The following is a 16,816-nucleotide window of genomic DNA, read 5'->3' as shown; positions in this document are numbered from 1 at the left end:
CCTTAGTGTTAAAACATGGACATGATTGATGAACAAGTGCTGGGACCAGGTCTTTTCAACAGCAAAGAAAAAATTCTAATTTAGTTAGGTTTGGGTTTGTTGAAGGTCATCATGTGAGTGGATAGTAGCAGTGGATATTTGTGGAAGTATAGCATCCACCAAAGAAATGTCTTTGACGCTCTGGTAGCTACCAGCAATTCAGCTGAACAGTGAGATCCAATGCCTATGTCTAGGGTTCAGGGATCTGCCTTAACTGAGCAGACATTCCAGCACTTAAGCTGACTTTTGACCGTGCTGAAGATGTCTGCTTTTCACTGTGTGCTTGTGTTTAAACACTGGTACTATTGGAGGTTATTTCTGAGTGGCTTTGTGTGATGTGAGGATGTGCCCATGTGACAGTTTTTGGGAAAACAGCTGGGGATGATTTTGGCATACTCGGAGCAGTAATCTGTTTCAGAATAAAGCAAGGTTGTATGTAACAAATGGACTTGCAAACGTGAGAAAAGGAAAAGGTCATATCGTAGTCTTAGCTCTGTTTTTTGTTTGATCTTTCTTAAATCAGTGTTACTTCACAATATTAGAAATGGTACATTTTAAATATGTTTAATTCATGTACTGCATGTAATAACCATTGCATTTTAAAATTTTCTTGTATTTTAGGTGCGGTTTATCACCAAAATATGGCATCCTAATATTAGCTCAGTTACTGGGGCCATTTGCTTGGATATTCTGAAAGATCAATGGTAAGATTCCATATAGGCTTAAATGTGCGAAAATCAAGTGTACTGGTGTCCTAGATGGAAAGCAGCAGCTCGTGTTGCTTTTCAGTTTGTGCTTGTAATTTCATATACTCTTAAAGCATAAAATATTTCAGTACAGTATTTTATAATGAAATGGCTGGGAAGTAACTTTAGAAAGTATTGAGTAGTTATTAACTGATGAATGAGCTTTTTCACAGATCAGTGTGTACATTTCATTGCTGATGTTTTTTAGTTCTTCTCCAGTAACAAGTACTGCCTTTTGTCTTCTGAGCTTCTGAGATGAAAGCAGAAAAAATAAATACTTCATTTTGATTTTTGGCTTGCACTTCCAAATTCTGAGAGAGTTAAAACAATGTGTGGAGCTGGGAGTCTGGGAGTATGAAAGGTAACAGGCGGACAATAGGAAAGGGAGAAGACTGCCATACTAGTTCCATCTCAGTTATGATTGATAATTCTTATGATTTGAACTTCTAAACTTTTGCCTTTTAGCTGCTGGTCAGTTGCTGACTGATTATTTGTTACTGTTGTGTTATTTAAAATGTTTTAATAGCCCAAACCCTTGGAATAAATCTGTCCAAACAGTAAGAGATGAACTCACTGTATACCTTTTTCCCCAAGTGATAAAATCTTCAAGCAGTATGAAATGTGTGCATCGATTGTATCGTTGTTCTGATATCCAATGAAAGAAAAGAAAGATGAATTTCACTCTTACACGTCTGTCCCAAAGAAATGGGACTGTAATTCCCAGCTAGATAATATCACTGTCTAATTCACATGAGCTTCAAATGCTTGTAACTTCCCGAGCTTCATCAAGAATAGTATTGGCCAAGCAGGTGTCAGCAGGGTTTGAAAGAGAAACTCTAGAGCAGAAAGTTTGAGTTGAGGTCTTGCAGCTGGTGTATACTTTTATTTTTACATGATGAGAAGTTCTGCTGCGCGTGTGGCAGAGTATGGTATAAATTAGCAAAATGAATTGTAAGAAGCATATATAATTATTACTTGTTGTCTTCATTTTTTGGAATTGCTTGATTTTTTCCTACAATCCTGCAGCACTTTAGTGATATTTCAGGCAATAGGATCTTTCAGCATACATGGTGCATTGTGCAACTTATATAGCTAAAGCTATATAACTGTACTTTTATGTTGGCACCATCCTCTATAGTTGTGCTGGAGATTAATGGCTCTTCAGCTGTGCAAGTGCAGTTTCCTGAGAGATCATAAGGCAGATCAGCGAAAATGTGTTGGGCAGAGAGCTGGCAGGCTGGTTTCTCTACTGGAGGTTTTTTCTTTGGTAGGTTGGTTTTTGGCTTTGGCAAAATAACAGACTTTTTAACAGGGATCCTTTCATTGATTTGAACATAAGTCTCACTGGGAGAGCAGGTTTCTTTCATTTGAGACAAGGTTTACATAGTGAGTATGTGTGAAGTATTTATTTCTAGAAGCAAAGGTGGTTAATGGGACCTTCGTTGCAGTGTCATTAATACTGTCCTCAGAAGAATTTATCCAAAACTCTGAAGTTCAGAGTCTTGTTTTTTTTTCCTTCCATCTTTTGCTACTTCTTTATCCCCTGTCTGGTTGCATTACTCACAGTACCTAGACTTGTGACGTCAAGTGTCTTCAAGGCTAAATCTTTCTGTACTGAAACTCCTGAACACTTCTCTGTTTTTCAAAAATGACATTTGCCATTTTCTGTTGAAAACTCTGAGGAAGAAGTCCTTAGCAGAGGTCTTCCTTATTTATTGTATTTTGAAATAAAACCAAAAGCCTATTAACAAATTAAAAATAAAGTTATCTTCATATTACTTTAATACATTCATGAATTAGTGTTTCCTGTGAAGAAGGGTGGGTGTTCTTGCCTTTGTATCAGCAGACTGGGGCTCAGGAGACCACATTTGTGTTTCCATTCCTGGAACAGGTCTTCTGTTCTTTCAGCAATGCCTTGAAAAATTCTCACAATTCATTCTTATCCCAAAGCTGCTGCTTTAGGAGTTGAGCACTTAATAGCTTTCAGGTGAGTTTCTGGCCTTGTCAGTTGCTGATGAAACTTTAAAACAAACAAATGGAAAAACAACAAGAAAAATGTAAAATATCAAAGCAATGGGCAACCATTAAGGCCCAAAGAAATAATGAACTGAAATTTGGAAAGGAAGGAGAGGAGATTTGAACTTGTACTCTTGTAATCTTTGGAAGCTAGATCTTGCACAGATCTATTAATCTCCATCTGCCAATAAAGAGAATGTTTTTACCTTCACTCGCCAAGATGTATCCAAAATGGGGATATTTGAAGAACATCTTGCCTTATGTGTATTTAAACTGTCTGGTACAAGGAGCACTGATATCATACCATTTTCATCGGTGTATTGCTGATAATGCAATGATAATGCTCACGTATGTGGTGAGTGCAAATACAACTATTATCATATATTTGAACAGTTAAAACATCTCTCCCCTTCTCTCCCAACCCATGGTAACAGTTTTCTATTCTAATGAGCATGGTTGAGATATTGTTATTGGCAGGATCTTCTATCAGCTTGTAAAGTAATGCCTTTAGATGATTTAATGAGTTTAATGACATTTTCTCTGCAGTATGTGCTTGATGCTGATATTCTCTGCAGCTGTGGATTTTTGTATTTGTGTGTAAATACCAGTTATGCCAGTTTGTTTGCAAAACTGCTATTGTTTACCAGTAGAATTAAAATGCAGATATGATTTTATAGAAAGAATACCATTTATGCTGGTCTGATCTAACTCTTTTGTGGTTTCACTTAACGTAGCTTGCATTTATCTTCCCCACTAGTATTGTATCCCTGAATTTTATTCTTAAATGTAAGTTGTATCCAAGACTTTCAACTGAAACCTGAGCGCTAAATTATTTGGAAGCTATTTTACGTGAGTCCCTTGAGCAGTGATTTTTCAGGCAGACATGCTGTGGTTGTGTACAATGCTACAAAAAACTTTTAGCTGTTATGGTTTTGACAAGTGATATAAAAATGAATTATAAGAATATTTTTTTGGTAGTGGCTGTACTGGAGCATTCAACCTTCAGTTTTAGTTGATAAGCAAAATCATTATAAGAGATAATATAACTTGAATAGGTACATAAGCAACAGCCAGCAAGTAATCATTTGGGCATCTAAATCTGCTGGAGTTTGCTCAGTTCATTGGAGGGACACTGAGCCTTTTCAGAGCTTTGAAAAAATAGGCAGAGAATATTAACAGTTGTTTGAAGGAACTCTGCAGTAAGCCTGCCACTTCCCCCCATCCCAATGTCGATGTCCACTCCATCCAGTCTTGTATTTCTTCTCTAAATAGTGACTGTACAACAGGCTTCCACTCAAAGGCCTCATTCATTTCTTCTCCCCATCCAAATTCCGTAAACCCCTGGTACAAATTCTTTTCTCTAGGCTTAACAAGTTCAGTTATTCTACAAATTGAATAAATACTGCAGATTATTTAATAGTAATAATAATAAATGTTTCCAGTAGCCATGCCTGGTTGACAGACTGGAACGGCAATCTGCTGGCTGCAGCTGTTCCTGCTGTTCTGCTGGGTTGCCTCTCAGGTGGAGTACCAGAGAGGCTGTTTTCAAAGAGGAATGTACAGAACATAAATAAAATCTTCCTTAATAGAAAAATTACTTAGCCTTTAAAGATGATGTTGGGGGGAGAGAGAGTAATTCGTAATCCTCTTAGGACTCTTTCAGCTCATCAAAAGGTAGGAGATTTCTTACCTCAGGCATGCTGAGCACAACTGGGTTGGCATGCCTTTCAATATTGTTGTATTCATCCCCAACTAAGGCTGCTTATTTCTAATGGAAATGTCCCCAAGATGTTAAACAAAAAAAAGTGCACGTTTGCATATCCATCAGCATCCAGGTTTTCCTTAGCAGTGCAGTTTCCCTGCAGTATCCTTGCATGTTTACCAAGTGCCATGCCATCAGAAAGCCTACTTGGGGGGATAGGAGCTGCAAAGTGGGGATTATAATTCTAAGTTCACATTTCCCACCCATTTTATAGATTCCAAGACAGCAGGCCTGCCTAGAGGCTTAGGAGCATTTTGGGATAGGGTCAAAGGTTATAGTGTAATTGAAGAGGTCCTGAAGTCCTGAGATACAAAGCTAGTAGAAGACTGGGGTGCAAGAGGCTTACCTGCATCAGGTAACTGCCTGCTTTTTATTTATAAGCGGTAAGACTTCAGGTGGATTTGTGTACCTGCTCTGAGCACTGTGTTCCACGAAAGATGGTAACCATAGGAAAAACCCAGAGTAAATAACAGGAATGATGGCCTAAGCAAATATGACCTATGAAAGATTAGTTGTTCTAGCATGCCAATCAGCAAATGCAGTGAGGCATCAAAGTAGGTTTTCTGAGAAACTTGTGAGGCAAAGATATCAGACAAAAGTCTGTCAGGAGTGATAGAATACTCTGCCTCTGGCAAAGAGGAGGGGAGGGAGTTAAAACCCAAACTTGCAGCTTCCATTGCTAAAGGGAATTGCTTGAACTTGATGATAGGTTGAGTTATAAATCCACGCCTAGAAATGAGCTTCAGGTATAAGAAGAGTTCAAAGTATTTTGTTCGAAATTGTATTCCTGAAAAATAGGCTGCTGTTGAACACTGGAAAATGTGGAAAATCTCTTTCTTCCGGAAGTTGGTTTTAAAGAAAATCCTCAACTTTTCTTGTAGCACATTCTTGTCCAGCTTCTGGGGAGGTGATGCTGGGTGTGTGTTCTTGTTTGTTTGTTTTTGCCACTCAGCCTGCTTTTCTTCAGAACTGATGATGACACTTGTTTCTGCTTTTTGCTAATGAGGAACAGGTCCTGCTGCTTTTTTCTGGTGTTTGTGAATGTAATTCTGAGCAGTCATTTCTGTTCACTTTATTATCCCAGAAGTAGGCAATAGGAAGAAAAAAGGTGGCTTTTTTTTAAGGAAATTGGAAAATGTTAATCTATTTTTAACTGTCCTTCCAATTTCTTCTGGGAATCTTAATTTGCTTCTGAAAAAATTAAACCTCATCTACATAGAAAATAAAAAGACTTTTGGCCTCTTGATCAGCAAAGCTAATTTATGTTCTAAAGGTAGGAAATGTTGAGTATATGGTAGTTACAGTAAATGTCAGATTTTTTTTTTTTTTTACCTTTAACCACAAACCTGATTTTCCTTCCATTAAAAAAAAGTGTGCATGTATTTATACACTATTAAAAGCTAAAACTGTAGCTGGTTTTCTTTTATAACTTAAAAATATTTCTTCAGGTGCTTGTGTCAAATGAAGGCTGTCTTATGCATGAGATGAAGAAGCCATTTTGAGGAATGAAAGTAAATTTTAAATTACACTTTAAAACCTTTTAACATATAAAGCAAATCCAGTCATGTCTTTAATTTTGAGTGAGTTCTGAGAGTTGTCAGCCATCTGTATATCCACACAAATGAAGCATGTATTTTTGTTATCCATTCTTGAAATTGGAGTGTCAGAAGTTCAGGTCCCAAGATGCTCCATCTCAGTCTACAAACAAGAGATGAGTCTGGAAAGTCAGAGCCAGCAGGAGCCATGCCGGGACTCGTGCTCTGTTTCTCCATGGCACCTCTTGTCCTTGGCAGTGCCCCTGCTGTGCTGTTCTTTCTGTTCCTAGAAGGTACAGTGTAAATGAAAGTAAATTGCTTGTAAAAGCAGCATGTGTGGTCAGAACTCCATTCATGAGTCCTGTTCAGTCCAGTTTAAATAATGGTAGTATTTTCAAACACCTGAAGTAGAATGATTTCTGTGAGACAAAGTTTGGAACAGCTTTTTTTGGTGACAGTGTAATTACAGTGTCAGTTACAGTTGATAGTTCATGTTAAGTGTCTTTCCCCAAAACAAATAATCCTAGACAGTGTAATAAAACAACTGAGAGAAAAGGACCTTGGGTTAACAGCATGTAGTGGCTGTGGTAGCTTCCAAAATTCCCTGCAAGAAGATGGAAGTGGTTACATCCATTTGAGCTCAGAAAGGTGAGAAAGTTTGGTGGTCTGTTGACACCTGGGTGTCAGAGAAGTCAATACATTGCATCAAGAGTCATTTGACATTAGCAGTTATCCTGTGGGTTGTGCCAGCAATGTACGTGTTGGGCAGATTAATTTCAAAATGGTCTTAGAGATGGCAGAGAAGAGGAAGATTGTAAGAGTAAAATAGCACAGGTGCATGTAATACAAAAATACTTCAATTCTGCTATTCAGGGTCTTCTGATGTGTGTGACTTAGGTATGGAAAAGCAAGATGGTTTGTATGCAGAGTTTACTGAGTTAGCTAGGATCTCTTCATGCAGCTGAGGCCGTGTTTCAGTAACTAGATGTTCTTATTGGATTAAGCATCCTTCTAGTTGATCCCCAGCTTTGTAATTTAAAGAAGCATTCAGCTAGGAAGCTGAAATACTTGATTTCTTAGAATACAGATCTTCTAGAAGTGTTAGGGCTTTTCAGTTTTTTGGGTTACATTTTGAAGAGTTAAGTGTACGAAGCTGAGTGCTTGAGGGGACTTGAAGCTGATGTAGCAGTTGGAATGAGACAGTGTGTGCTAATTAAAATCTCTATCACATGGGATGCTGCTTCTCACTTGCATTTTGTTGTGGAACATTAGGCTGTGAAATCTCAGCAATTATCAAGTTGCTTTTTTAAGTTAACTTTCTAGGAAAAGTTCTTAAGAATTTGACATAATTAGGAGGAATGCCTAATTGGACTAGTTAGCAACATAGGAGGAAAGCCTTACATGCATATAGCTAGGAATATAGTACTCAAGTGTCACACATGTACCTCTGACACCTTACCAGCATAGGTGCACTCTGCCGTATGTCAAGACAGTGCATCAGTACTGGAAAATAGCCAAGCTTCTGAAATCTGACACTGGAAATACAAAAAGGAACAGACAGCAATTTTATCTGGACCAACGGATGAAATTCCTCTCTACCCATTCTAACAAACTCACTGCATTTACTTCCAGCCTTCTGGAAAAGGAGAAGCAACTTTCTGTTAATTGATGCTTGTGTTGATTGGTTATGCTTTTTTCACAATGTTCCTTTAGCATTTCATGTACTGTAACTGTCTAACTCAAATCTAAGATGTTGCATTTTTCCACTTCCACTGCCTCAATGCTAATAAAAGGTTGAAAGTTTTGTGTGTTACCTTGAAGATCTGAGTCTGCTAAACTGCTCAGCACAGCGGGGTCCTGATGTGGTTGCCAACATGTGCCAGCTGGAATGGTAGATCAGAGATGGTGTTCATGATCAAAATCTATTGAAATTGTTCATTTGAAATGTTACATCTTTACAGATTAGTGTGCAAATAATGCACTGTTTCATTCTTCTTTTCTGAGTGATGATTGACTTTAGATACATGCCTGGTTTTCCCTTTTAAAAGCGATTAAAATCTCTTATTCTCGATAGACATTGAGATGAAAGTAAATGATGAACTCTTAGGAGATGAATGGTGTAGACTCCAGAGCCGTGTTATCTTCAACAAGCATCTTTCAGAGAGGTGGTCAAACGCCTTTAGAGCACCATTATTTCTACAGAAATGTTTTCTTATACTGTCTGGATTTCTATCCCAGCTGAAACCGGGACGACTGGTTAAAACAGTCAGTAATGTATATATCATGTTGAAATGAGAGGAAGTTGGGAGAGTACCTTCAGTTGTATGCTTCTGTAATTGTCCAACCTTTATTTGTTGTGGTAGTGATTTATTATGTAAATTGTTAACTTTGATGGGGGGGAAGAAATGTAAAGTGATGCAATGCAAAAAATGTGTAAAATTCCTTATCTGGTATAAGGATTTTAAGGATAGGTCACTGTTTCTCTATATGCTATTTTGCTATAATGAGTGCCAGCAGAGGGAGCACGCATTGGCTGACAGTTTGGTTCCCAGAGACTGAGCAAGGTGCTGTTATGGGTAGTAAGGAAGGACAACACAAACTTCAAGCTAACTTCTTCTTTTGAGCAAGTGAAATGAATTCTGTTATGTGGGTAAGATCAATTGTGTAGGTCAAGGGTTGTTTTCCACGTACTTAAAGCACTGTTAATGACCAAGTCCCCATTTAAAAGCTCACTTCAATTAAACTGTTTTAATACCTCTATACTGTACCAGTTCAAGATTCTAACTTCTAGATTTAAAATCTCTACATATTCTCATATCTCTTGTTTTATGACGGTAGCAGCAGAGGTGTCTAGAGGTGTGGGATTTGGTAAAGTCACTATCCAATTCTAATTTCAGGGCAGCAGCAATGACTCTAAGAACAGTGTTGTTATCTCTGCAAGCATTGTTGGCTGCTGCGGAACCAGACGATCCACAAGACGCAGTAGTGGCAAACCAGGTAAGAGGCTCAGTTGACTGAATTGCTAACATTTCTGTAACCTTCATCAACTTGAACTGAGTTTGGAATCGTGGAGTCAATAAAGATTTTTCAATCATCTATTTGAAAATTGCTTTACAGTAGGTGTGAGTTACTACAGTATTTTGTTCTTTACTCTCTGGATTCCAAAGTAAGTAGCAGTTACTGTGCAGTGTGAAAGATGTATTTTTTGTTGGTTCCTCATTTAGCTTGTAAGAAACGTCAGGATATAACTATGCATGGTAAAATGAATTCCAACATAGCTTTCCTTTTAAACTTTCCTTCCAGGCTTCCTGGTCTAGTGGTTGGTGACCCTGCACATAGCAGGGTTGAAACTTGATCATTTTGGTTCTTCTCAACCCAGGCCTTTCTATGATTCTGGGAAAATCTAAGACTAATATAAACATTTGTTTTTATACTGAAACAATTTATAACCTGTTTATTGGATTTGAATTGGCTTGTAGCTCCTCTTCTAGATTAGTATGAATACTGCTGAGTGTTGATTTGTTAAAAACAAAAATCTTAGGATTAAATGCTACAAGTCACTACTCATGAGACACCTTTAATCTGAAAGGAGCATTCTGTATTTTACCTTTGCAAGTACTTGGGTTAACTATTTTAGTCTGGTTGAATATGTATTAATGGAATTCTAATGTAATCAGCAAGGTTTGTTATTCTTCAGACAGTAGCAACAATTTATAAGAAATAATAGCTGGTGCTATTTAAAATGTTGATTGAAGATAGGAAAAATCTTTCCATGTCTTTAATCATTTGACAGTTTTCAGCAAAATACCAAGTATGCATGTATTTTTCCTTTTTTCTTTGGGGGGAAAGGAGGGAGGGAGAGAGAAGGTTTTGCTTTGCATTTGCTGATAATAAGGATATATTTCAGTAACAAAAAAACTCAAGCAAGTAAAAAGTTCTTCCAGCATTAATCTCATCTATATCTCCTGTAAGTCAGCACACTCCAGGAAAGGGTAAGAAGTGTGTACTCCTTTCTCCTAAGTCTAGTCTACGTAGGATGATAGTTAATCAGTTTATCAAAGCTGTCTGGTTTTAGAGGGAAATGTGGAGAACGGAGGAAACCCATTTTGTCTGTTAGTGGAAAAGCTGTTTTACGTTTTCCTTTTTCACAAAGAACAAAAATAGAGCTTCCTATTCTGGCTGCTGAAAGTAAAATTCCAACAATCTCATAGAAACACTTCAGCTGGAAATTGTTTTCTCTCAGATAGAAAGCTTCATGAAGCTTCCTGGACTCTGAATTGCAGTTTTCCAGGTGGCCTTTGGGGATGTGTGTGGTGGGACTGTGGCACGGCTGGTGCGGGGAAGATTGAGTTTCTCCCCTGCAGATATCTATGTGAAGGGCCAATCTGCTGTGCCAGCAGGTTGGCCTTTAGTTACATGTGTATGTAAGTAGAAGGTTGTTATAATTCCTCTGAGAGAGGTGAAGGTTAACATCCAGTTCTTCCACATAATGGTGCATGGTCTTTGTTTTTTCCAGGTCATTTGTCTTGTCCCATCCTGTTGTTCCCCTCTACTATCCCCCAAAATCTTCTTGAAAACAAAATCTAATAAGGAATTATTTGTCTTGCATGCTCATTCTTTGTTTTACTTTGCTAATTTACATAATTATTTGCTAGATGAGGTACAAGGTAGTATTTTCCTACACGTGTTTCAGCTGAATCCCGGGCTGAACACAGTGTTCTACTCCTGCTCAGATAATGGCAGTGTTTTCAGGTACCTGCCAGACACTGCCTGGTGCCAAAACTACTGCATCATACTTGACTAGTTGCAGCTGGTTTTTAAGTACAGCAGCATAATTGACTGTGATTCCCAATACAGAGACATCAGTAAGAGATTGTGTGCTTCTCAATTCAGTGAGAAGCCAGATTATTTACAGATACCTAAGTAAAGGAGTTTTATTTATAGGAAACTGAAAGCTAGTTCTGAATAAAATGCAGTTATGCAAACATGACTTCAATCCTTTCCGCTTCAGCTTGTTGCTTATTAGATCTCTCAATGTTTTCAAATCCTTCAAAAAAAAAAAAAAAAAAGGAAGTTTTCTTAAGACAGTAGAAAAAATATAGTGTTTTGGGATGTTACTGATGCTACCCTTACTGCTTCCTCACTTGTTTAGTTGTAAAGATTAAAAATGTATTAGAGACCACTGTTTATGTAAGAGTTATTTCTACCAGTAGATTATCTTCTCTATTTGTTTTAACACCATTAATAGTCAGTGACTATGTGGGGTTCTTTGTGGGGAGCAGAGTTAGCAGGAGGTGTACACAGCTCATGATGCAGTTGAATTGCTGTGCTGTAGGAAAGGTAAAATGAAATGTAAGTAGTACTGACTTGGTACTTTACAGGTATGATTGTTTAGATGTATGGATAAAATACCAGAATGATAATTGGTTGTGTTTCTGTCCTTAAAATGACTCTAAAATTGTGTATTTTCCAGTATCTTGTCACATTATCTTAGTGATAATGTTTATTATACAGGTAAGGATGGGAAAACTTTTTCAGGAGGAATGATTAAGGAGAAAAAGTATCCTTTTAATAAAGGCAGTGTATGGTTATGGAGATTTAAAACTTGATTTTCTAGATGAAAGTTGCTGGAACAGGAAGCTATCATCTTGCTTTGTTGTATACAGTTCATGACAGATGACCCACTTTCCTGGCTTTTGAGTTCCTGGCACAGGCCAAAAGCTCTTACAATGATCATTCTGTTGTTTGCTGAAAAACCTGCTAGTGACAAGATTGGTGCAAAATAAAATTATGCAGTGTATTTAAATGTTATTGTCTGATGAGCAATAGCTTGCAGAGTTGCAATTTCCTAGTTTCTTGCACATTCACCTGTTTTTTTCAGCCCTTTTTCATGGTAACATGCTGCCCTTACATCTGTATTTTGAGTAGGAGGTTATGTAGTAAAAGTCAGTCCTCTCTGAAAAGCAGAAGTCCTTGCAGTGTACAAAACCAGGCATCATTTCAGTGATGAGAGAAATACACAAAAGTTCAACATGATGCATACATTCAGCAGTTGCTGACATGGGAGTAGCTCATGCTTTGCTGCACTGAAAGAAATGTTTGGTAGCTGTGCTAAATTCAGCTGCTGTAGTCCTTCCTGGTACTGCAGTCAGGAACATTGTATTGAGAGAGCTACTATTGGATTGTACGAGCACCTGTAGCGTGTCATTAACATAAGGCAAACACATTAAATACTTGTATAGGCTTTAACTATATGTAATGCTCACTTCCAAGTATTGTTTCAAAAACTTGAGTTGGATCAGTGTGAAATAGGGTTGAAATAGTGTTGAAGATGTTACAGAGAGAATTATGGAATGGAACCTGCTGCATCATCGTGCTCTTTGGTTGGACTGTTGAGTTGACTTAACTTCCCATTCTTCCCTCTCTTTCTTTTGTATAGTACAAACAAAATCCAGAAATGTTTAAACAGACAGCTCGACTTTGGGCACATGTGTATGCTGGAGCACCAGTTTCTAGTCCAGAATACACCAGAAAAATAGAAAATCTTTGTGCTATGGGCTTTGATAGGGTAAGTATATACATGAGGTTCCCTTCCAACCCAAGCTGTTCTATGATATGTAACTTGAATGTTTTTCAGCAGGAGTGGGGCAAGCACATATGTGGCAATATAGGGAGCCATTCCAATGTTGAAGTAAAACTCGCTATTTCTGTTCAATTTGGAGGTTCAATCATATGGTTTGGCTACAGTTGGAGTTCTGAGATGCTTTGTTGTCAGTAAACGAATGCATTAGTAAATCTGAGTTCTCTCACCCTTTTTGAAATAACCTCTCTGAGAATGATTAGTTAAGACATGGGTGAATAACATAAACTGATAAATCTGCAAACATTTCATTTCTCAGTTGCAGGCTCACACACTGAAAATGTTACTGTTTACCTGTTCACCTTACTGTTTGTCTTCTCATTGCAGAATGCAGTAATAGTGGCCTTGTCTTCAAAATCATGGGATGTAGAGACTGCAACAGAATTACTCCTGAGTAACTGAACCATGTAGAGAGCTGCTTCGGTTGTCCAGCTTGCCCCTTCTGGAGGAGCATCACCATCTGTTATTTTTAGGATTCTATATAGATTCTCTTTTAAAACTGGCACTCTTGCCTGATGATGCTATCTAGGCACTATTGGAGACTGAAAAACCGCTCTGTAAATAAAGCTAATTAAACGTCTGTGTAAATTTAAAAAGGGGAAATACTTTAATTTTTTTCTTACTAAATATTGTAAAAATTCTTTGAGCTCAGCTAAAATAATGGGGGAAAAACATGCCTACTTTCGTGTTTAGCAGTGTGACGAAAACTAGCAGGAACTTTCTTCAGGATTTTGATTTAGTAATTCAGAAAGCCACATTTTTGAGTGTTAGTCATCAAAATTGTTGGTGCCGCTCATCACAGCTATCTTACTGTTCTTAACATGGATCCTATGTGCCTGTGGATTGACCTATATTTGCATGCTTGTACTTAATAGACGTATTAGGTAGGGTCGCTGAAGAGAGCACCATTTAAATACTCGAGTGTTCTTGTACCTATTTTCCTGAAAGACTTTAAAAGATTTACCCAAAGTTCCAAATGGTGACCTGTTCAGAACCTTTTTCTTCGTAGCTTATTAATTGGGAAACCGGATTCTCTTCTCCCTTACATCATACAGCTAAGAACCCTCCCTAGATTATTCTTCATTCTGTTGGTATTGTGTGCCATGTATGGTAGTCTAGGCTCGCCTATGAAGAACATATTTTGAATTATCAGTGATTTTTCATCCATCGTATTTTCTACACACCTAGTAAGGGTTTAGTATGCCTTGATATAGCACAAGAATGGAGCTGGTTTTCTTTTCTTTTTTTTCTTTTTGTCTTAAGTGGATGTAAAATGTTCTTCAATATATCTTGGATAATATGACTTCACTGGATTTGAAGGAGGAAAAAGCTAATTCTCTGGCATACTGAGAATTATATTTTCTTTTGAGTACTTGATATGATGCAATCAGCTGTTTTTGCAGCAGTTTTCTAGCTTTATTTTGGGCTTCAGTTTAAGGATTGCTTTCCAGGTACTTGAAAACTCATCTTGCTCGCATTTTTCTCTAGTTGACACATGGAGGCTGTGTTGGTGTTTTTACTGTACATACTTCAAATGCACATAGAAGTTTGTTCTCAATTTAGCTTTCTTTTGGATTGATGTTTCTGATAAACGAGAACTGAAACTTGGCTTGTACATACAGTCAGTCGTCTTATTCGTATTAAAATGACATTTCATCCTGAGTGCAAAAGCTTGAAAATTATTAGTTTTGCAACCTCAAACACTAGTACATCTATTTAAAGAGAGCTGTATTGTCTTTATGAATATGATGCTAACTTTTGAGAATATATCTGACAAGGAAGTTCAGAGAAATCCTGAGAATAGGGTGGGGATTGTCAGTGCTGTACCACGTAAGTCATTTTTCCGCAACTGTTTCTTTTCCTGAAGAGTGTATTAATGGGGGTGGGGAGGGGAGGTACGTCTGGTTGGGATTTTTCTTGGACTATGAAGTACAGGCTGAAATAGTTTCACTCTCTGTGTTTGTTTATACTAGATGAGATCAGGAACGCTGTACCTGATCAATGTCTGAAGCATAGTTGTTGTGGAACAGAACCAGAAAATAGAGCTGTACAGACCTAACTCTTCGGGGATGTGCTCTGAACTCTTCTGTCCCATGTGTCCAAGCTTAAAATACTTTGTGGCACAGACAGTAAATACTTCTAACTCATATCAGTGCAATACTAAATGCATTTGCTTAGTCTTATACATACTGCTTTTTGAGGAGTAGCCAGTGATCACTTTTCTTGGATTTTCTTGAGTTATTGTAAATCATTCTCGAAGATGCCAAAGGAAACAAATTGTTTCGTCTTTCTTTATATTTATTTATTTTTTTAAACAAGAAGCTGCTACTGTTCAGCTGGTTTGCTAGGTGAGAACCAGGGACGGTAGGAAACTGGCAGAACGCCGCTAGTGTTAACCTCAAATTGCTGTGTTTTCTGTTGTACAGGGTAAGAACTTGATTACATCAACGCCTTTTCTGTTGTGTTGTTTTATCCTGGTGGTAATTATAAATTGCTGACTGCTTTCCCTTGCTCTTCGCTGCTATTCATCAGAAGAAGGAACTCTGAAATTGTTGTCAAGGGATATAAAACTTCTGACTGGGCTTCTGCATGTGTCTTTGGATGAGATCGGTCTCCTAAGAGCGCCCACTGAAGCACATGTCCAGAGATACCCAGATTTCCTGAACTGTGTGTAAATTAGGAAAATGGGGAGGGAAGAAGATGGAAGTGGTTTTGAGGTGGTCATGGTCACCACTGAAACAACACCCTATTGAGTTCTGTTTCTCTTGTGAAGTTACCTCATTTTTATCTCCATAGAAGAATGCTTGTCTCCCCTTTCCCTTACGTGTAGGTGTTGGACGCTATTTTTGCCCTCCATCCCCACGTGTTTTACAGCAGATACCTTGATGCTAGCTCAGGTGCTGGCAGAGGGCAGCTTCTCAAGGCCTGAGCTGGGAAGGAGAGATGACCAACATTAATGAGACATCAGTGGGATGAAGTTCTTGAGTTCTCATGTTAGTCTTTTCTAAGGAGTGTTTTTGTCTTTTCGATAGTTATCAGAGTTGAATATAGGAATGAGGTTGTACAAGGTTAGTTCAGCTGCAGCTGAGGCTGAGCCCCAGGGAGTGTACTATCAGCATTCAGCTCGCTGAGTTTGTACAAAATGTAGTTCTGCTATTTGTGTGAGCATTGCCATATTCTGGGCCCTACATGTTTGTCAATGCAGAGCTGCCACACCGGTCACTGCTTCAGGCTCGGGCCGCACATTTTCTGCTTGCTTAAAACAGGAATTTTTATGAACTGTGGGGACAGCTGCTTGCTGACTACAAATAAATCTCGTATTGTCTTCCTTCAGTATTTAAGAAAACGGCTTGAAACAGTTATTCTGAAGTCCAGATGGCCCAGTTTTTCTAAACAAGGTGTTGCTAATGGAGCATACAGATTTCCAGAGCATCAGATCTTGCTGCTCAATGTTTTAATGTTCATCTGGTGAAGTGGGTGGTGGGGAACCAGCAGCTCCCATCTCATCCACTTCCTCAAAAAGCAAAGTGTAATTTTGCATAGAGATAAAGGAATGTCCCTTTGTGTTGCCAAAAGCCTCTGTTTTCCTGTGAGTGCCAAACTCTCTATCTCTGGCCTCTACTCCCCCTTGCCAAACTCTCAGCTTTCTCATCGTGTCTGTGAAGGAGTTGTGCTCCTGCTGTGACCAACTGGGATCTCTTGGACAAAGCTTAGTGATGGATCCTTCCAGAAAGTTTTAGTCTGTAGTGCTACTCCTGCGTGTTCCAAACTTCCCTTTTGCAGTAAAAAGCATGCCAAGCCAGCAGTGCCAGAACTGGGTGTGAGTGAGCAGCTTTCTGGTGAGGCTTGTTCCAGCTGGGCACTGTGCTGTGCCTGGCCCAGGACTTAGCTGTGGAGCTGGGTGCTAATGGACTAGGAATATTGTCTTCTCCTTTCAGATCAGAATAAAAGAAGAATTAAATAGGCAGGAAGGAATTTACCTGGTGATACCAAGCCTGTAGTGGGTGGTGTGGGTAACAAACATTCAAACTATGCAAATTTAAGCTGTGAATCAGACTGGGTCCTTGAAAGCCTATTG

The 16,816-nt window shown here is 38.4% G+C and overlaps 1 protein-coding gene and 1 long non-coding RNA gene across 3 annotated transcripts in view; one reads left to right on the top strand and one right to left on the bottom strand.

Annotated features, from left to right (window-relative positions):
* The window catches only part of UBE2K (ubiquitin conjugating enzyme E2 K), a 34,032-nt gene extending 20,698 nt beyond the window's left edge, over window positions 1-13,334 (top strand). Inside the window, exons 4-7 of the mRNA XM_031588497.2 lie at window positions 661-743; window positions 8,996-9,095; window positions 12,538-12,666; window positions 13,066-13,334. Of these exons, the coding sequence (XP_031444357.1) occupies window positions 661-743; window positions 8,996-9,095; window positions 12,538-12,666; window positions 13,066-13,140 (387 nt within the window). The 3' untranslated portion in view covers window positions 13,141-13,334. The remainder of the gene's footprint in view (window positions 1-660; window positions 744-8,995; window positions 9,096-12,537; window positions 12,667-13,065) is intronic.
* LOC116225866 (uncharacterized) lies at window positions 6,296-13,774 on the bottom strand. 2 transcript variants are annotated; one of them, XR_004166168.2, is made up of 4 exons: window positions 13,703-13,774; window positions 7,913-7,981; window positions 7,558-7,633; window positions 6,296-6,384 (listed from the first exon to the last, which is right to left on the bottom strand). It is a non-coding gene; the product is annotated as an uncharacterized LOC116225866 (long non-coding RNA). The 2 variants fall into 2 exon arrangements; XR_016466190.1 differs by lacking the exon at window positions 13,703-13,774 and adding an exon at window positions 13,033-13,109.
* Between the last annotated feature and the right edge of the window lie 3,042 nt (window positions 13,775-16,816).

This window comes from Phasianus colchicus, chromosome 4 (assembly GCF_987193195.1).
Source record: "Phasianus colchicus chromosome 4, bPhaCol1.hap1.1, whole genome shotgun sequence".
Classification (NCBI taxonomy): domain Eukaryota; kingdom Metazoa; phylum Chordata; class Aves; order Galliformes; family Phasianidae; genus Phasianus; species Phasianus colchicus.
Note: the sequence above shows the minus strand (reverse complement) of the source record. Positions and strands in the feature narration are given on the sequence as shown.